The sequence below is a fragment of the Esox lucius genome, chromosome 18 (genome assembly GCF_011004845.1).
Source record: "Esox lucius isolate fEsoLuc1 chromosome 18, fEsoLuc1.pri, whole genome shotgun sequence".
NCBI classification, from domain to species: domain Eukaryota; kingdom Metazoa; phylum Chordata; class Actinopteri; order Esociformes; family Esocidae; genus Esox; species Esox lucius.
Window position 1 is genome coordinate 4,851,895 of NC_047586.1, and position 21,216 is coordinate 4,873,110.

Here is a 21,216-nt window from a genome sequence, read left to right on the forward strand (position 1 = left end):
AAATCCTGGCGCCTGTAGCGTCGATTGGTGTAGACACCGATCGTGTCTTCCCGAGTCAGGGAGACGATCACGGCCGGGTTTCCTGTCGTGCACGAGAAGAGACTGCTTCACTGGACACCCATTCAACAACCCTGGGGACAACGGAGGAGTAGAAATCCACCGCCGTGCCAGGTCTGATGAATCCCCAATCCTGTTGCGTCATGGTGTTGGCATAGTCAGGATTTGTTGTGTCCTGACGAGTATAAACAGAGCAGACTTGCTGTTAGTATTATGTAGGAGGGAGTGTTGTCCTGGTACATTGGGTCACAGATGTTTTTCTTAAGGGTCCTTATCTGACATTCAATCATACTGTCTATGCATTCAATCCGTAGTTGGTGTGGAGTTAACACATTCCTAACCAGAAAATGCCCATCAGATTTCCTAGGCAAAGGCCTTGTTCGATAGGATAACATTTGTGATGTAAATTTTGACTAATCTACAAATAAATCATTATTTCTGATAAAAGGTGATTTGTTTTAGATCGGTCAGGTTGCGGTCATTTTAATCCTTAACAAGCGACAGAAGTATTAGGCAATACGCCCATTTCATTGGTTCTTTTCCTCAAGGGATCAGTGTGGACTGGGCCTCATTCACTGGCTGCTAAATCACCTGGTCGGAATTCTGCAATCCATCCTAAACCTATAGGAAGTCTGACACGTGTTTACAGGTGCTGGTCATAACATTTTAATAACATCAAAAAGTTGATTCATTTCAGTAATTCCATTCAAAAAGTGAAACTTGTATATTATATTAATTCATTACACACAGACTCATAGGCGCCGATTTATGTTTTCCTCCGTGGGTGCTCATAGGCGCACGCCATTTATATATATTTATTTTTTCGTGGGTGCTCGCTATTTTCCGTGGGTGCTCGAGCCCCGGAGCACCCACGGTATCGGCGCCTATGCACAGACTGATATACACTCACCTAAAGGATTATTAGGAACACCATACTAATACTGTGTTTGACCCCCTTTCGCCTTCAGAACTGACTTAATTCTACGTGGCATTGATTCAACAAGGTGCTGAAAGCATTCTTTAGAAATGTTGGCCCATATTGACAAGATAGCATCTTGCAGTTGATGGAGATTTGTGGGATGCACATCCAGGGCACGAAGCTCCCGTTCCACCACATCCCAAAGATGCTCTATTGGGTTGAGATCTGGTGACTGTGGGGGCCATTTCAGTACAGTGAACTCATTGTCATGTTCAAGAAACCAATTTGAAATGATTCGAGCTTTGTGACATGGTGCATTATCCTGCTGGAAGTAGCCATCAGAGGATGGGTACATGGTGGTCATAAAGGGATGGACTTGGTCAGAAACAATGCTCAGTTAGGCCGTGGCATTTAAACGATGCCCAACTGGCACTAAGGGGCCTAAAGTGGGCCAAGAAAACATCCTCCACACCATTACACCACCACCACCAGCCTGCACAGTGGTAACAAGGCATGATGGATCCATGTTCTCATTCTGTTTACGCCAAATTCTGACTCTACCATCTGAATGTCTCAACAGAAATCGAGACTCATCAGACCAGGCAACATTCTTCCAGTATTCAACTGTCCAATTTTGGTGAGCTTGTGCAAATTGTAGCCTCTTTTTCTTATTTGTAGTGGAGATGAGTGGTACCCGGTGGGGTCTTCTGCTGTTGTAGCCCATCCGCCTCAAGGTTGTGCGTGTTGTGGCTTCACAAATGCTTTGCTGCATACCTCGGTTGTAACGAGTGGTTATTTCAGTTAAAGTTGCTCTTCTATCAGCTTGAATCAGTCGGCCCATTCTCCTCTAGCATCAACAAGGCATTTTCGCCCACAGGACTGCCGCATACTGGATGTTTTTCCCTTTTCACACCATTCTTTGTAAACCCTAGAAATGGTTGTGCGTGAAAATCCCAGTAACTGAGCAGATTGTGAAATACTCAGACCGGCCCGTCTGGCACCAACAACCATGCCACGCTCAAAATTGCTTAAATCACCTTTCTTTCCCATTCTGACATTCTGTTTGGAGTTCAGGAGATTGTCTTGACCAGGACCACACCCCTAAATGCATTGAAGCAACTGCCATGTGATTGGTTGATTAGATAATTGCATTAATGAGAAATTGAACAGGTGTTCCTAATAATCCTTTAGGTGAGTGTATTTCAAATTTTTATTTATTTTAATTGTGATGATTATAACTGACAACTAATGAATATCCCAAATTCAGTATCTCTGAAAATTAGAATATTACTTAAGACCAATAAAAACAATTTTTTTAAATGTTGGCCAACTGAAAAGTATGAACATGAAAAGTATGAGCATGTACAGCACTCAATACTTAGTTGGGGCTCGAGTTTGCTGGCCAATTAAGAACAGGGATACCATGGTCCTTAAACCAGGTACTGGTAGCTTTGGCACTGTGTGCAGGTGGCAGGTCCTGTTGGAAAATGAAATCTGCATCTCCATAAATCTGCATCTCCTTTTGTGTCTTGCCCTCCTTGGGCAAGGTGTCAATGGTGGTCTTTTGGACAGCTGTCAAGTCAGCAGTGCTCCCCATGATTGGGTTGCCTACAGAACTAGACTGAGAGACCATTTAAAGGCCTTTGCAGGTGTTTTGGGTTAATTAGCTGATTAGAGTGTGGCCCCAGGTGTTTTCAATATTGAACCTTTTGACAATATTCAAATGTTCTGAGATAATTTGGGGTTTTCATGAGTTGTCAGTTATAATCATCAAAATTAAAAGAAATAAACACTTGAAATATATCAGTCTGTGTGGAATGAATGTATACATTATACAAGTTTCACTTTTTGAATGGAATTACTGAAAAAAATCTTTTGGATGATATTTAAATTTTATGACCAGCACCTGTATTTAGAAAAAAAAATGGTAGAAGTCCTCAATTGCACTGAACATGGTAAAACTAGCTAACTTTCGGACGGTAGAGTGCTCTGTCTCTATGAATGGCAATAATGGTCTGCTACAGCATTTGCAGTGTCCAAGCCATAGATAAGGGCGTTCTTTATTGTACTTCCCTGTGTGCAGCCCATCTGGGAACCGAGAATGACTGCTAGATTTATGGTCCCGAGCAAGGACACCTGACACAGGCGCTCACCTGTACGCCTGCGCAGGGTCGGTGGAACGCTTCAGAACAGGACAAAGTACGCATTAAAACACCTGCGATGGATTATATTCGGAGTTAAGAAACTTGCACTCAACTCCGTGAATAATATTGTCAAAATCATATCAGCCTGGAGAAAGACAATCATACGTGGATAGGAGAGACATGGAATAACTGGGCTCAGTGGATTTGAAGGATACCGCTTGTCAAATGGATTATACTTGAACGACGTGTCTTGAAGTCAGAGAGAAGGTTATAACGGAAATACTAGGGCTCCATTTTGATTGGGCAAAAGGCCTGGTGAGCGCTTATACTACCTGCTCCATTCGGAGATGTTAGAAACAAGTGGTGACTTTTCCTTTTAACCCTCACTATTAAGGTGTTTAATATGATCATTTATAATTTATTGCAGATGTGAAAAATATGTGTTTTACCTACCTTATTTAGGCTGAACGTCAGGACAATTAACCAATGGGCACCAGAAGTAAACTAGTTGCTAGTTGGGTCGGTCTTCTCATACGGTGCATCTCCAATCCCCAGAAAGTCCCATAAAATGTGAATTCCAAAGGACTTTAAATATCAAGCAAGATGTAATTTACAATAAAAAAGACAAAGACATGGATATGAAAGGGAATGTTAGGCATGTTATGTATTTTATAAAATATATTTTCACCATTTCCTCCGATGCTATTGTACAACTTTGATTTATTTAAGCCAACAATGAAAATATTTTCAAACATTTCCCATCAATAGTTAAAATAATTTTTGGGGGTATTAATTTAATTTATTCTACCTGACCCTGATTGCACTTTTCCACCAAGTAAGTTTGTAATCACATTTTAAAAACAGCTCCTTCCAACAATGCAATCACATTCAGGAAGTGTAATATTTTATTTAGTTGAGAATCAATAGTTCAAAGCTAAGAAAATCCAAATATTTTCACCCTGTTGCAGGGATATACAATTTAAATAGAGTTATGTCTAATTTGTGCTCCATATTTCTACTCCACGGGGTAACACCCTGTTAGGATTAAGCCATAACTTTATAGGATCATGCATCTTAAAGATATTTGTGTCTGAACTTGGCCAATTACAGAATATATATATATATATATATATATATATATATATATATATATATATATATATATATATATATATATATATATATATAATTACCCATTTAATTGAATGTACTATATATATATAGTATATCAGCCATTAGCTTATTCACAGGTGATAACTGGGTCATTGTTTTAATTCAGTGGCTTTTGGATCTTAATTATAATTCTATATTATATTATGTATATATTTCTTAAATATTCTATTTGTTGAGACTATGGGAAAACACATAAAAGACATCCAAAGACACTAGCCTACTAGTGCGGAATATAAGGATGACTGACACTGATGATAAAGATAAAAAAGCAAAAATAAATATTTCAAGTTGTGACCTCAATTACGGGCTAAACTTTTTTGGAAATTATAATAGGCCTATTTTATACAGATCTTTTGAGAAATATCTTGCTATGTACTTTTAGTTGCGAGACAAAACTAAGGCATACCCAGAGTTCAGCTGACGGTAATTATTACAACGCTCCATACACAACATCACAACTACAGTGAGAAACTTTGTAGCACGTGAAGGATTCAAATTCACTGTTTGTTGTTTAATAGTAGAGCTTGAATGCCTTCTCTCCAAGACAGCGTACAGTAGCTGAACATATTTTCAATATTAGAAAACAGTTATTACTTCAGTTAGGCCGATTGGTAAGTGGATGGACAAGATGACCTTGCTGGAAGGACAATAGGCAATAAATAGCTTGAAAAAATTAGCCTTTTATTGAAGTTGTAATCTCATCTATCTGAGGTAAACCTACTCCATAAAATCCTTCTTGTACACACATATTATTTATTGTCTTTTGGATCTTTATTCTTTTTTCATTATCCACTGCTCTCTATAAAACTGTCAGCGGTTTAATATTTTTTGGGTTTAAGCTACATGAGTACAGTACTGTGCAAAGGTCTTAGGCACCTGAAAGTCAAACAAAAGTAATTTATTTGGATGGTTAGTGTTTATTTGTAAAAACAAATAATAATGTATATTATATTCATGTATTTGTATATATATATAAATTAAAACTCTTTACTGCCCAAGTAAATGCTCTTAATTTGACTTTCAGGTGCCTATGACTTTTGCACAGTACTGTATGTCTTTATGACAGAAATGAGAGAGCTTCTCTAAACGAGAGGTACGCTATTTGTTACTTAAGGTTATGATGTTTCATATTTGCTTCAGTTTCTTGTATCTGTGCTTTTTTTCAAGGCCGACCTTGTATGGCTGGGTACTTTGGCATTAGTACTTTGGCATTGCATTTTGTAAGATCTTTGTGTGCTTGTCTTCTCAACCACTATCAGGCCTATGCAATAATCAAGCCCGGGCCTTGCCTATTGTTTCACCCCCAATAACAGTTGTCTATCTCAGGCAGCCTGATCACCATGGAGCACACTGGAGGTGTCAGAGTGCCTATTGATGTTCTTGGTGAGAATGAAGCATTGCAGCAGTTTTTTGATGGTAAGGAATTAGTTTTCTTTCATTTTTTATGACACATGGCACTTCCTTCTGGCACTGGCTAGTATTAACCCACCATCTCGGTGTGTGTGTGTGTTTATGTGTGTGTGTGTGTACTTGGTTCCCTGCGTATTCTGTGTGTGTGTGTGTTTGCATTTACACTTTTGTGCATGCAGTTTTGCTTGTTCTGTTAGTACATCTGTGTGTGTTTGTGTGTGTGTGTGTGTGTGATACACACTTAATCCACATAGAAGAAGTGTCCCCTGTGGCTCGATTGGGCCTCTGTTGCTTTTGAGCTGGTCCAACAGCATTTGTGGTAAAGACTTAATCATATGAGTCACAGGAAAACGGCTGAAGCTCTCTGGCTTTTGATAGGAGGAGTGAGACGGAAAAATAGACAGAGAGACACAGAGGGACACAGAGAGACACAGAGGGCGCGAGAGAGCGTCATACGGACAAAGAGAGCTACAGAGAGAAAGGCGTCTGGGTTAAAAGGAAATCTCTGTTCTAAAGTCTAAACCACCCACATTGCATCTAAGAACCTTTTATGACCCTATCAACCTTCCTTCGCCATTTGGCAGCTTTCAACACTTTAACGTGATTATGGTCTCCCATTAGGACGGAATGAAGACGTTTCAATAGAGAAGTAGACTGCAATTTGTTTGGCTAGATAGCTTCACGTCCACCCTATTTTTCTTTAAATAGAAATGGACCACACAAATGTTGTTCTGTCACAAGATCATCTCTTTTGTATTGCCTCATAGCTAGGTGGTTAGTTCAAGTTAAAAGCAGGTAGAGAACTTTACAGTGAACAATAAGACACCCTGAGTCACACGTTGCTGGGGCTGGGCACTATGCATGCTTTATGCATGCTTGTTCTCTAACGGTCAGTGAGTTAGCATTATACTTTCCGTTCAACACTTGGCCACACTTCCTGCTTGGCCCACTTGAGGCTTGACCCACTTAGTCTATGGAGATGAAGGTAAACAGTTACGATGCAATATTGGAGATTCCAGATCGAGCCATTTATGTCATGTTTATTGGGTAAAGATGAAGAGCAGGAGACGAGGACAGATAAGCAATTATTATATGGTTTAAGCTAACAGACCAAAGACAGGGCTGTATCAGCTGTGTGTGTGTGAGAATGTTCCACATAACGGCTGGAATGGAATAAACGGAATGGTATCTAGTATATGGACACAAGGTATTAGATGGGCTTGATGCCATTCCATTGATTCCATTCCAGCCATTCCTTTGAGCCCGACTTCCCAGTTAGGCGGTGCCTCCAGCGTCCTGTGGGCTCTTTATTCAGACTAGTGCAAAAGGACAGCTCAAGGCCACCTGTCACACAGTCAGAGAGACACTAGTTAAATCAAGGCCAGATTGCATCTCCTCAATGACAAGTCCATTTCTCCAAATGTACTGGACCCAAGAAAAAACAGACAGGACTATCATTATGTACAGTGCCTGTGAACGCATCCACATTCTGTTGTTATAGACTTAATTTATATGAATAAAAATAGCAATCTACACACAGTTCCCCATTATGAAATTGCAAAAAAAAAATTGAAATGTGTGCCAGTTTATTGAAGAAAAAAAATAATAATCTCATGAACCTGCCCCTTTGCCATGACCCTCCAAATTGGGCTCAAATGCATCCTGTGTCTTGAGTCTAAGTAACCAGACAAAAATTGCCCTGGTCAGGGTGGTGACCAAGACCCCAATGGCCACTCAAACATTGCTTCAGAATTTCACTTCAGAGATGGTTCTACTTTGGCAGGTTCTCCAATCTCTGCAGAGAAGTGCACTACATCAATCAGGCCTTTATGATGGAGTAGCTAGAGGAAAGCCACCCCTGATTAAAAGTCATACGACATGCCACTTGGACAGTTATGCCTGAATGCCAAGTGTCATATAAGTCTGGCAAGAACAAGGTACCCCTCATCACTGTCCTAATGCAATCCCTTCAGTGAAGCATGGTGGTGGGAGCATCATGCACTGGGGACACTTATCATCAAGAGGCTGATTCAGTGGAAGTAACAGCCCAGCCCCCTGCAAAGTGTGCAAAGCAGGCAAATTATATTCTGAACGTCAGACACGTACGCAGCCAATCGGATACTGAGTGGTAACACTCATCCATTACCACAGATTCTCCTGCATACAAAGATAAGCTGCTCCCATTATATTGCTCTCTGCACAAAATGCAGTAAATGTAGAAGTTGGAGCTCACCTATATTCCCGGTTATCACCCACTCAGAGGTCATGCCATTTATCTGCTACTCTAGAATTAGTTTGGTCTCCTGGGTGATAATACTGATAACTACTGCTACTGTGTGACTGACAGTGCAGTGGGTCTGGTCTTCTGCTTAACCCTTACAGAGCCTGATCCCCGAAACACTCTGGTACAATGTAATGGCTATGCCCTGATATTAATAACAGGGTTCGTTTTAACCTGGTGGACTTTGGGAGGTATGTAGTCGAGGGGAGGGAGGGGGGCTTACAGTGAGAGACAAAAAGAGGTTGACATACGGGAGAGGGAGGGAGTGAGAGGGTGAGGGAATGGGCTGAGTAATTATAGCAGTCCCCCAGAAGAAGAGATGAGAGGCAAAGGAGAGCGCTGATGGATGAGTGATTCAACCCGGGGTACTGTTTCACAGACAGATAAGAGAACGTGGGAGGAAGAGAAAAATAGGAAGGAAACGGAAGACAGAAAATGAGAGAGAGAGGGAGAGAGAGAGAGAGAGAGAGAGAGAGAAAGATCCAGTACAGTCAGAATATTTACAGGAAATGTGAATGAAATTTAGACAAAAGTGCTGAAAGGTCTATTGTGTTTTCTAGGATGCCAGGAGATGGGAGGTGTGCTGGAGAGTGCAGTGGTTGACACCAGCATACTGGAACAGTACCTCAGCAACGACATGGACCCAAATATGTGAGGATATGTTGTATTCCGCCTGACACCTTTAAACACAACGCAGTGTCAGATAATAAGAACTCGGCACCAACTGCTATTCAACCTGAGATATACTCAGGACTTGTTCTGCTGTAAGCATTAAGGCACGCGGGAATGTCATGTGTGGCCAATACATCACAACTAAGAGACATTTGTAGGTTACAACACTGGTTTACCATGCAGTTAGGACAGTTGTGTGATGTCCTCCTCGAGGTATACGGTTTTCGTAGACCATGGCTTTCAGCAAATCAGAATTCAGCATTTGAAACACCTGGTTTGTAATTGCCTGTTCCGTAAAAGTAAAATATGGTTTATAAAAGTAAAATTTTGCGCGGTGTTTGTATTATTTATTGAAGTCTTTTACACACATTTTTATCAAGCATTCCTGTAATTTTGAATGTGAACTAAAATAACCCAACCATATAACTGCCGTCATAAATTGGTTTGAAACCGGAATACCGATTGGCTAAAACCGTGCTCTATGAGCGTGCCTAAAAACAGCTCTTAGCTGTTGGCCATATATCACACCTTTCATGCTATTGCGTAATTCCAACACAAGCTGTACTCTGCTGGGCATTGCCCCGCTCTTCCTAACACTGTGCTGACCCTGACATTGGTGGTGGCCTACAGTCACTTATCTGTGTGTTATGTATCTCCTTCAATTTCCACTTGAGTCATTTTGCTGTCGCTCTTGTCCCTGGCTTTTGGGGGACCAAATATTATTTTGGTTTTTGTCTTAACAGCATGTTACCAGAGTCTCCTCCATATTCTGGATCAGAACCATGCTCACCTCCACAGATACCAGGTATAACCACTTTCAACTTACTTTTTTGGCACTGCTCCATGAACACTTATCATGTACAAGATTAGACTGTTGCTTGCCTGTCTCCCCCAATAGACGTGCACTACACCTCTCATTGGTCAAATGACCAGGTGAACCAGGAAGCGTTCCGGCCTGGGCCACGCCCCCCCGCGTCGTCATGTCAATATAAAGGGCTGGTGCCGCAACTCCCACCACACACAGGCCTGCCCTATCACCCGGGGCAGACGGACTGGCCTGGAGGTGTGTTCAAGGCCGGCCTGTCCCCCAGCCCCCAGGTGACGTGTGACTCCCCCCTCCATCAGACTCGCTACCTGAGCCCGGGGGTCAGCCACCTGCAGGTGAACACCCCACCCCCACCTCCGCTGGGCCATGAGGTCCCCCAGCAGCATCCAAGCATGGGACCAGGAGGCGGGTACCCCAGGGCCAGGGCCCTGCCCCCAGGCACACCCCCAGGCCAAAGCCCACTGTCAGCCCCAGGGCCGGGAATGCCCCCTGCCTCGGCTAGCCATCATCCTGCCCCGGGATGCCCACCACACCTTGGTTATCCGTACTTGGCTCCCTTGGCTGGCCAATGCAACGGGTAAGAACAACACTGAATGTTGAGTCGACTTATTTAATCGTATAGTAAATCCAGAGCGATCACCAGTTACTGTCCGGATTTTCAGTCGGTCGTCATCAGCATAGTCAGTAAGTCTGTAGGAAACAACAAACACAAGTAATATCTTGTCGCTGTAGAAGTCAGTTACTTGTACAGAAACAGCAGTAAAATTAATTAAATTAATTTAAATTGCCCTAGTAAGACAAGACCAACTTATTCAATTAAAAAGATAACTGCGACTCTTGTAGGGAGAATGATGATGCACTCTTAACGATTGCGCTGGATATAGACAGTCTGTGACATGTTTTTTTCTTGCTCCACATCCTCTTCTTCAGACCCATCTTACCAGACTATAAGAAGAGAAGACGAACCGAATCCTTTAACGAAAAGAACTATTTTGTGCCTTTGCCTGTGCCAGCTGGGTCAGAGGGTGGAGGCGGTGGAGATGTCCCATGCTATGACAGTGACGGGGCCACGGGAACCAACTCTGGTATGGGGGCTTATCAGCTCCTCACCTGGGATCTCTATCAGCCAGACCAGTGGACCACCCTCTACAACAGGAACTATGACATCCTGTGAGTAACAGCCAGCCGTGCAGTCCCAAACATTACAACAAGGCTGTCTCATTTCTGAAACTGACTGCTTCACAGTCCCTAACTTTACAACAAGGCTGTCTCATTTCTGAAACTGACTGCTTCACAGTCCCAGACTTTACAACAAGGCTGTCTCATTTCTGAAACTGACTGCTTCACAGTCCCAAACTTTACAAAAAGGCTGTCTCATTTCTGAAACTGACTGCTTCACAGTCCCTAACTCTACAATAGGGCTGTCTCATTTCTTGAGCTGCCTACCTTAAATCCTGAACTTAACGCTTTTCAACAAAGTTAGGTGCAGGTGGAATCAATATTTTAAATGTTCTGACCAGATCATAACTCATCAGCAATATCTCTCTAATGTTTTAGCCTATGGTAAAGTTGTTTAGTCATTGTTAGTAATGTAAAACCGCCCCATTTTGTTAAATTATCTACTCAAATGAATCCCACAGTAGTCAGAGAGTATTATTTACACACTTGTGTACACACACAATTATGAATCTGTAATCCTCCCATGTTCTCCCCAGCCCGTCTCCGGGTTACCACGTGGACACGGATAAGGGCTTCAACTACTCCATGACAGACGAGTCCTTCGTGTGTCAGAAAAAGAACCACTTCCAGGTCACAGTTCACATAGGGATGACTGGGCAACCCCAGTACATCAAAACAGCCAAAGGTCCTGCGCCAATAGAAAGCTTCCAGGTCAAGGTGTTTGGTGTTAAGGTTTGTGTCATGCCATTGAAATATACTATTTGACTATATTAAAAGCTTCACCTGAATATAAATTCCATACTATATTGGATTGGCTCATTCAAAACAAAAGTTATTCTTTATTTAGCTGCACCTCTTTTGGCCCTTTAAATGGTCTGTTCATGCATTAGGGGAAAATAAATTAAAGTATTGACACATTATTGATTGCCAAATAGGACTTTCTAGATACAACCCCTTTACGCATATGAACAGTAATCTGTCCCTTTTGCTTCATATTAAGGCTAAGTTAATGGCTCAGCTGAAGTTAGCAAGCTAAACAAGCTGCTAATATTATCTAGCTTATGCTAGTTTGTGACATTAACAAACTTCAGAAATACTGATTATTGGTTAACAACATTTATTGGGAGGGTTTCAAATTGCCACAACTAATGCTTGCTCATTAAATAATGTACAATTTTTTTTTTATATAATCTACAGATTTATTGTTTTTAGATTTTCATTGTTTTAGCCTTTTTTAGGCAATGAGCCTATCAGACCTAATGTTGCCATAGCAACAATGTTCTACGTCACTTGGGACTCATACAACACGGTCAAGCTGAATTTGCAGTCAATTCTTTCAAATACCTGTTGCACAAAAAAGTGCATCACAGTTATTATCACAAATGTATGTTTATTATTATTATTATTTTAAAATGATTCTCTATTTCAACCTCGTATAATGGAGTTATTCTAATATTGATGCATCATCATAGCAGTCTTCGTTGTTAGCTTTACATGGATGCGTACACCACTGTATTTAGGTAACATATTTAATATTTACATATTCATGTACAGCTTGAGGCTCAGACTCAGCAAGTAACCATTGAGCAGTCACAGTCTGATCGAAGCAAGAAGCCATTCCTGCCAGTCAAGTGAGTAGCCAATCCTGACGTTTTTCCATTATGCTATTCACACTGCCACAGTCGGTGTTGTGAATGTGATTTGTAATTCAAACATAACAATGCAACTATGTTAGACCACGTCCTCCTGCATTTGACACTCCTTGAGCTGCTATGTTTTATGGGTGCCTCAGAATGTGCCACCTTCTCAGTCAATTGTGATAGATTTTGTTCCATCCAACCTCAGCTGTTGTCATTAGGTCAAGACTGGCTGAAAGTGACAGGTTACGGTTGTTTTTCCTTCATTCATATGATTGTGACTCTGACCCTGTAATTATTTTTGTCGACACTGTTGTCTGTTTTTGTTCAATAAAAACATTTAAAATACAAGATGGGCTTTTTTAACAAAACGTTGTGGTTGTTGCAGAAGCGGTGACCCTCAATAATGTCTCATTCCTCAGAGTGGATTTACCAGGGGACCAGATCACCAAGGTTACACTAGGACGACTGCACTTCAGTGAGACCACTGCCAACAACATGAGGAAGAAGGGGAAACCCAACCCTGACCAGAGGTTAGTTAATTACCACAGCATTACTATGTTATTAAACAACTAATTACTAATAATAACCAATTCATCAGGTTATAACTATGTCATTAACAATTAAGAAGGTTGGCTCGGTAATTGCAAAGGTCAAATCTTTAGCCGAGAAGCATGTAGTTCATAGCTAAGAGTGAGGTGTTAAATATGTGGTTCTGTATTTAATTACCAGGTACTTCATGATGGTGGTGGGTCTTTATGCCACAGTGAGGGATGACAGTTACCTGCTGGTGGCAAACATGTCAGAGAAAATTATAGTCAGGGTAAGTACTTGAATAAAACATTTGGTGCTTACCCATACCAGAGTTAAGTACTAAACCAGGATAAGTACCGTACTAAGGTCTTAAGTACTAAACCAAGATATGTATAACTAAACCCGTATCAGTGTCTGTATTTGTAAATGAGTGCCTGTAAGACATGGAACTAACCGTAACTCTGAAAACATCAATGTTGTCCCCTGAAGGCGTCGAACCCGGGCCTGTTTGAGAACGATGGCGAGGTCGCGTGGCAGCGCGGGCAGGCCGCCGACACGGTGGTGTGCCAGGGGAGAGTGGGCATAAACACTGACGCGCCTGACGAAGCCCTGGTGGTGTGTGGCAATGTCAAGGTCATGGGGAAGGTCATGCACCCCTCGGACTGTCGCGCCAAACAGAACATACAGGAGGTGAGCAGCCGAAGGGCCCGGCGCACCGAGTCAAGTTTCAAGTCAAGTAGATTCCCACTGCGGGGGTGACCCTCCCACTTTCAGGAATTCGCGTTTCACTCGTATTGCGCGATGTTTCAACTCTTTAGGTGGATTCGACGGAGCAGCTGAAGAGAATAGCCCAGATGAGGATAGTAGAGTATGACTATAAGCCAGAGTTTGCCTCGGAAATGGGCATCGATCACATACATGAGACGGGCATCATAGCCCAGGAGGTGAAGGAACTGCTGCCCGAGGCTGTCAAAGAGGTGGGGGACATTACCTTCAGCGACGGGGGGACGATTGAAAACTTCCTCATGGTGGACAAAGTAAGTGTCTGGTGTTCGTTCCACAAGTCGGAAGCCCTGACCACACATTGCCAGTCCAATTATCAGTATGTCGAGTTATGGTCCCGCGTTAAACAAAGTCGTTAGTTGACTGTTTCACCGTACCATTTCTGCTCCACCCTGTTCCACGCGATTTTTCCCACCCGTCACCCAGGAGCAGATCTTCATGGAGAATGTGGGGGCAGTGAAACAGCTTTGTAAGCTGACGGACAACCTGGAGAACCGGATCCAGGAACTGGAGGTGTGGAACACCAGACTGGCCAAGCTGAAGAACATAGGCAGCCTAAGATCCGGCAGCAGCACCAAAGGGTAACGTTACCTTACCACCAGGGGGTGCTATTTGCTATGGATTATTTCAGGCATTTTCCATTAAAGATCCCTTGCCCTTCAGTTTTTCTTTGGCGACAGGGATTTTCTTTGGCGACCTACGCATACGTAATTATCTACCAATGAAATTATGTTTTCACACTTTGCTTCTGTATATCATGTCCATGGCGAAGACAAAAGGGAAGGCCTGAGGAAGGATTAGCTCGGGATGTGTTGCATAATATGTCCAAACAATTTATGACCAAACAGTCTGCTATCAGGGGATGATCAACACATTATCTATCTTGCAAAACTGCCCTATGCCTCCTGCTCTGTGCCTTTGGTACTGGAATGGTGGAGTAATGGCTGTAGTTCATTGACCCGATGCCCAGGAAAGACTGTGTTTGTACTTGAATAGACAACACGTAGGGGTTTGTCCATCTGCAATAGATTAGATTGTACTTGATAAGATTACTTATCCGTTTTAATGAAAACACATGTGTTGTGTAACCCAGGAAAATCAACAGAAACAACGGCGATCCATTGCCGCCCTCATCATCACCAACAGCGCAGAAGACTACCACACTTAAATCTGGGAAGGTGAGTCAAAACTGCAGAATTATTCATCTCTAACAAAAGCTGCTAAAAACGTCTTGTTCAAATGAATTGGCTACTGCAATACATCTTTTTGATGTGTTTTCTCCTTTAGGCAAAGTTCCAAAAGAAGTACAGTCACTGCTTACAACACAAGTTCTTCCAATTTAGCATCATCATTCTGGTATCCATAATGGCTTTCTGGTAAGACTGCCTGTTACAAGGGAAGAGTCTACATTCTATTTGTTTAATTGCCAAACAGAAAGTCTGTGCTGCTTTATTCAAAAACCCATTCTGGTACAACATACCTCCAACAAAGTGTTTTTATGAGCAAGTGATGTTTTTATCGTTAAAAAGACAATACATTTGTTTTATTTTTAGATACTTTCTGGTTCAACGTTCCTCTAACACTGTGATTCTGTAAGCACAAGACAGTTGCCTTTCAAATACTTTTTTCTCAGTTGGCTCCTCCCGGAAACCCCCAGCTGTTCAGTGTAGGTGTATTCTAGAGCTAGCACGACTGAACCTTAGCGGGTTGAGGTAACACAAATAATATTCAGGCCCTTGACTTTTTGAATTCAGGTGAGCCAGTTCAGGGCTACAGCTAGTTTGTGATACGTCTGGGGGGTCCACAGAATCAGGGGCGAACAACATCTCTTGTTTAATCTTGATCGAATGAAGTGAATTGTATCAACTGTGAGATCACAAGTCGACTCTAAGATTGGATGAGGAGGGCGCGACTGTGTAGAAACATCAGTGAGGCAGACGTGTAGTATCCCTAACTTTTTTCATAAACCAACCTTTCACCTTTTTCATGGTTGGTGAACCTGAATTACAAGGCCCCATCTGTGTTGCTTAGCACGTTAAGTCTATGAATGTGTCGTGTGAATAATGAACGCTTCGTGACGTCTGTCCGTCAACTCCACAGTTCGATCGCCATCACAGCCCTTTACATGCTGACTCTGAGGGAAGACGCCAACATGGTTCCCGGACGCCCGTAAGAAACTGGTTTAGACGTTACTGCAGCAATCGTTTCAATACTGAGTGGATGGTGACAAGAGCCCTTCTGAAGCGTCCGTGACATGTTATCCAGGACGTGTGAGATGATGTGATGATGATGTTATTGTTTTATTTTGCAGGAACATCACTGTCCCTCCTCTCCACCCCACAACATCCCTGTCGACATCAGGTGAGCAGCTGTGTCTCAGACAAATAACCACCAATTACAGTCAAAATGATGTTTAGCTGTGCAGCAGGTCCTTTGTCTGTTTCATTGAGCTAGAATCGGTTGTTCCTCTTATTTTGTCTTCTTTACCATTATTTCTCATACAATATTTATTATCCCTGCATAGCCCAGCTCTGACTGGTCGTTTAGCCACAAATAGCATAAGCCCATCTCTGACTGGTTGTTTAGCCAGAAATAGCATTAGCCCAGCGATGACTGGTCATATAGCTAGAAATAGCATTAGCCCAGCTCTGACTGGTTGTTTGTCCACAAATAGCATTAGCCCAGCTCTGACTGGTCATATAGCCAGAAATAGCAATAACCCAGCTCTGACTGGTCATTTAGCCAGAAAAACCATTAGCCCTGCTCTGACTGGTTGTTAAGCCAGAAATATTACTTTGTATACATACTTATTACTTTGTTTGTGATTTTATTTATGTAGTGAGACCAACACCAACCCCTGGCCCATGGCCCCCTGATGTGAACTTCTGTAGCCTGCTGTACTGCAACGAGGTGTTCTGCTGTCCTGCTAGCCACACCACTGATAATCCAACCATCACATCTCCTGCGCTGTTCTCTGTACCAAGGCTGCGCCACATCCGGGACTCTCTAATAGGTGATTTACTCTAGATAGGATTCATTTCTTAATTCATGTTAGCTTACCGTTCAGTAACCTTGAATGATGATATCAGCTTTACAACGCCATTTCCCAAAAAGTTGGGATGCTGTGTAAAATGTACAGAAAAACAGAATGCAATGATGTGCAAATCCTTTAAACCCTAGATTCAATAGAATAGTACAAAAACAACATATCAAAATAGAACCTGGTGGAACATCTCACAACTAATTAGGTTAATTGGCAAGAGATCAGTAACATGATTGTGAATAAAGAGCATCCCAGAGAGGATGGGTCTTTCAGAAGTGAGGATGGGGAGGGGTTCACCACTCTGTGAATGACTGCACAGGCAAATAGTGCAACAATTTAAGAATAACATTTCTCAGTGTAAAATTGCAAAGAGTTTGGGGGTTTCATAACTTACCTTTACATAATATCATTAAACGATTCAGAGAATCCAGAGAAATCTCTGTACGCCATGGACAATGTCGAAAATCAATATTGTATGGCCCTGATCTTCGGGCCCTCAGGTGGCACTGCATTGAAAACAGACAGGATTCTGTAGTGGACATCACTGCATGGGCTCACCAACAATTATGAAAAGCATTGTCTGTGAGCACAGTAAGTTAGAACTATACTATGCAAAGAAGAAACCGGTGTGAACATGATTACAGAAATGCTGCCGCCTTCTCCGGGCTCAAACTTATTTAAGATGGACTGAGGCGAAGTGGAAAACTGTCCTGTGGTCTGACAACATTTGAAATTATTTTTGGGAATCATGGACGCTGTGTCCTCCGGACTAAAGCGAGGATGGACCATGTGCATTAGTGCACATGTCATGGGTGACTTGCACATCTGTGATGGTGGCTTTTGAATGTAGTAAACAAGTCTGTGTGCTAAACTGACCTGCCTGCAGTCCAGACCTGTCACCCTTTGAAAACATTTGGCCCGTTATTAAACGATAAATACGACAAAGGAGACCCTGAACTGTTGAGCAACTGGAATCCTATATCAAGCAAGAAAGGGAAAATTTTTCACTTTCAAAACTACAGCAATTGGTCTCCTCTGTTCCTAAATGCTTACAGAGTGTTGTTTAAAGAAGAGGTGATGCAACACAGTGGCAAACATGCACCTGTCCCAAATTTTTTTTAACATGTTGCTTGCATCAAATTCAAAATGGCTACGTTTTATTCCAAAGACAATACAATTTCTCAGTTTCAACATTTGATATGTTGTCTCTGTACTATTTTCTATTAAATATAGGGACAAATGATTTGCACATAATTGCATTCTGTTTTTATATGCATTGTACGCAAGGTCCCAACATTTTTGGGAACGGTGTTGTACATATTATGATGTTAATGCATCTAAATTGTCCTGTTTGAGTGATAATTATACTTTTTTGTTCCAATTCTTTCTTAGATAGGAGAAAAGACAAATTCGGCAAGAAAATCAAAGGTGCTGGAGATTGTAAGTCATATTAATTTTACATTTACCTTTTAGTCATTTTGCATACTCTTTCATCCAGAGCAAATTACAGCTTGTGTATTCATCTTAATATAGCTAGGTGGGGCAAACACACAACCCAGTATTAATATCTACATTTTACTCAACGAATTAGCTAACAGCAAAGTCAGTGCAAGAAGGGAAGAAAAAGTCATTATATCAGATACTTTTAAAAAAGGTAGATTTTCAGAGGTTTTTGGAAAGTTTTCAGGGACACTACTGTACAAGCTTAAAGGGGAAGCTGGTTCTGCTGTACAAGCTTAAAGGGGAAGCTGGTTCTGCTGTACAAGCTTAAAGGGGAAGCTGGTTCTGCTGTACAAGCTTAAAGGGGAAGCAGGTTCTGCTGTACAAGCTTAAAGGGGAAGCAGGTTCTACTGTACAAGCTTAAAGGGGAAGCTGGTTCTGCTATACAAGCTTAAAGGGGAAGCAGGTTCTGCTGTACAAGCTTAAAGGGGAAGCAAGTTCTGCTGTACAAGCTTAAAGGGGAAGCAGGTTCTGCTGTACAAGCTTAAAGGGGAAGCAGGTTCTGCTGTACAAGCTTAAAGGGGAAGCAGGTTGGGGGTGGGGCTGAAGTTGAGGGTGGGGCTCAGGTTGCCTTTAAATCACCTTCGGCGGCATTGGGGTGTTGATCCCCCCCAAAGAAAACTTATTTGGGGGGAGTTGCCACAACCATCACTGAGATCATGTTGTTTCACTGTTGTTCTAACTTCAGGGACAAACACAACGATAAAGTCCTTTGTCATCAAAGAAACCCAGCAGATCATTGACTATCAATACTGTGAACGGGGAAACTGTGGGTATGTATTCAACCAGTGTGAGCAAAATGTTCTTATTATGCTCAGAATGTACAGCAAATCCGAAACTTACCAGAGTGTTTCGTGTTTCCATTTAGGCCCGGGAACTACTCCTTCCAAATCCCCATCAGCAAGTTCGTCCCGACTAACATGCGCATCACCATCCAGATGAAGTGAGTAGCCGGGGCTAGAGAACACACACAGGAAGTAAGGATTCTGAAGGGGTTCTTTGTGGGAGAACCCTTTGCAGAACGCTTCTGGGTTCTAGGTAGATCCCATTGGGGTTCTCTGTAGATCCCTCTTTGAAAAGTTGAAGTCCAGTTATTCCTGAGAGTGTAGCTGTCCCTGTAGTTGTAATCTCAATAGGATGTGGCAGCCCACTCCAGTGATAAAAAACTGGCATTGATTCTAGACTCTGTAAGTGTGTAAAAGGCAGTTTCTTATGGGGAATTTAGTCCTCTGTGTATTCTAGTCTGTATCTGCCCAGACATTCAATCCACACTGGGCGGATTATATTACAGGCAGACAGTGGGGGGAAAGTGTGAGTATAAAGCTTTGTCTAAATCAGACATTAGAACCCAGTCTGTCTTAGGGCCCCCAAAGTTTGACCCGAAGGGGCACCTTGCAGTTATTATTATTATTATTAAACCTTTATTTCAACAAGGAACACAAACTGAGACCAAGGTCTCTTATACAGCTGGGCCCTGTGTACACGTGTACACATACAGGTTAGGTTCAATTATTAAAAAAGTACAGACAAAACAAGACATACAGTGATTAACAAATTACACAAAACAGACAAAACAAAACGATCACAGGTAGCACAAAACAAGTAAAATATAAAATATAAAAAATACTGTTCATGATAAGGAGTTGTCACAAAGCTCTTGTTACTTGCGCTGTGGATTTTGCTGTAAGCAACCTAACTGACCACTAGAGGCCTCTTCTCATTCACTCCAGCACTATTGAGCTGCTGGTTGTCCATCTGTGTCATGTCGAAAGGACAGAATGCTCTGTCATTAAGGACTGGGATCAAACCAACGAAGAATACCCCTTCATGAATACACAGGTAGAGCCACAGTCCAGCGTTCACAGCGATGATCATAGAGAATTCATCAGAAGAGTGTCACCACAGTAACGTCTCTCTTTCCCTCTCAATCTCTGTCTCTCCAGGGTTTAATCCACGAATGGCCTCTCCCAGTGTCTCCGTTCTACAGGAGCTTCTACCACTTCCGTTCTGCGGTGGCTGTGAGGACTATACATATTCATGATCTGTTTTTGAACACTGTCTATTTACTGCGGACATCCACAACTGTCACATGGCAACTTGATGTCGCTCCTTCACCTGATGTCTTAATGCTTACGGCATCCTTACAATCAAATCTATGTATGTATCAATAACTACTGTTTTTTTTCTAGGGCCAGGCAGATTGCAATACCGATCGTGGCTTCATGGGGGCGCTGTTCACAGACTACCACTTCAACTTCTACCGCAGGTGTGAGTGAGGAAGAAGACTTGCCATGGCAGTGTCCAATGAAGTGTGTTGATGGATTACATCGTGATGTAATAATGTGTACACTTGGGATACGTTTTTTTCTATTCCATTTCCTGATTGGAGATCAGATTGTTGTGTAAGAGCATATTTATTGATACACAATAGCAGTTGGTTATGGTGGTGTGATTCACTTTTATCTTGTGACAATTCTTGCACTATTATGAAAAGAAATTGGAATTGAACAGGATAGGATCATATTATTTAGTAGGAGGTAATAACATTTAACAGGTTATCTCTTTAAAACAATGTTTTGATCTTGTCACACTGCTGGCCCACAGACAGCCTGAGAATAATACTTATATACAGCACTTGACCGTATAGTTAGCTGGCCATTTTATTTCAGAAAGTGATAGTAAAAAAAAAAGCAGATTTCCAAAAACAACACGCCAGAGAGTACCCAGCGCCGCTGCATAATGTCCTACTAATTACCAGATAGTCACTGTCAGGAAATGTAAAATAAAGAACTGAATTCGCCGTTGTGTCGCAGATGTTTCCATCCAGTGTAAATGTGACCATTCAGATGCAAATCCAGAATTTCTTCTGTAGCCTAGAGGACAAAAATACACACCAACACAGCTGTTTAGCGAATGGCTAGCGGGTGTTTGTGCCAGAATGTGATCCCAGCCTCCTTTGACGTCATCCACACTAAAAAGACAGAGGGATCGTTGTCACCTGGGGCAGAAATGACCCACGGTGTTTCCGACGCCTCCGACACAAATCCTTCACAATTTA

General features: G+C 42.1%; 1 protein-coding gene across 3 annotated transcripts; it reads left to right on the top strand.

Moving 5' to 3' along the window:
- Nucleotides 1–2,888: 2,888 nt before the first annotated feature.
- Nucleotides 2,889–20,958, top strand: LOC105023107 (myelin regulatory factor like). 3 transcript variants are annotated; one of them, XM_020056020.3, is made up of 24 exons: nucleotides 2,889–3,435; nucleotides 5,620–5,709; nucleotides 8,545–8,635; nucleotides 9,400–9,461; nucleotides 9,555–10,059; nucleotides 10,413–10,652; nucleotides 11,198–11,393; nucleotides 12,216–12,292; nucleotides 12,721–12,831; nucleotides 13,031–13,121; nucleotides 13,322–13,522; nucleotides 13,651–13,869; nucleotides 14,042–14,196; nucleotides 14,709–14,793; nucleotides 14,903–14,991; nucleotides 15,716–15,784; nucleotides 15,927–15,976; nucleotides 16,455–16,628; nucleotides 18,051–18,098; nucleotides 18,847–18,931; nucleotides 19,027–19,101; nucleotides 19,889–19,997; nucleotides 20,102–20,176; nucleotides 20,348–20,958. In XM_020056020.3, exons 2-24 carry the CDS (start codon nucleotides 5,634–5,636, stop codon nucleotides 20,432–20,434), a joined length of 2,970 nt encoding a protein of 989 aa, XP_019911579.2. In that variant the 5' UTR covers nucleotides 2,889–3,435; nucleotides 5,620–5,633; the 3' UTR covers nucleotides 20,435–20,958. The 3 variants fall into 3 exon arrangements, with proteins under 3 accessions (XP_019911579.2, XP_019911580.2, XP_010890338.2); XM_020056021.3 differs by having other exon boundaries at nucleotides 5,624–5,709; XM_010892036.4 differs by lacking the exon at nucleotides 2,889–3,435 and adding an exon at nucleotides 3,456–3,514.
- Nucleotides 20,959–21,216: the final 258 nt, after the last annotated feature.

Coding starts and splice junctions, on each gene's coding strand:
- LOC105023107 (XM_020056020.3), top strand. CDS start 5,634: ATGGAGCACACTGGAGGTGTCAGAGTGCCTATTGATGTTCTTGGTGAG. Junction 10,653..11,197: donor AACAGGAACTATGACATCCT/GTGAGTAACAGC, acceptor TGTTCTCCCCAG/CCCGTCTCCGGGTTACCACG. Junction 11,394..12,215: donor TCAAGGTGTTTGGTGTTAAG/GTTTGTGTCATG, acceptor ATTCATGTACAG/CTTGAGGCTCAGACTCAGCA.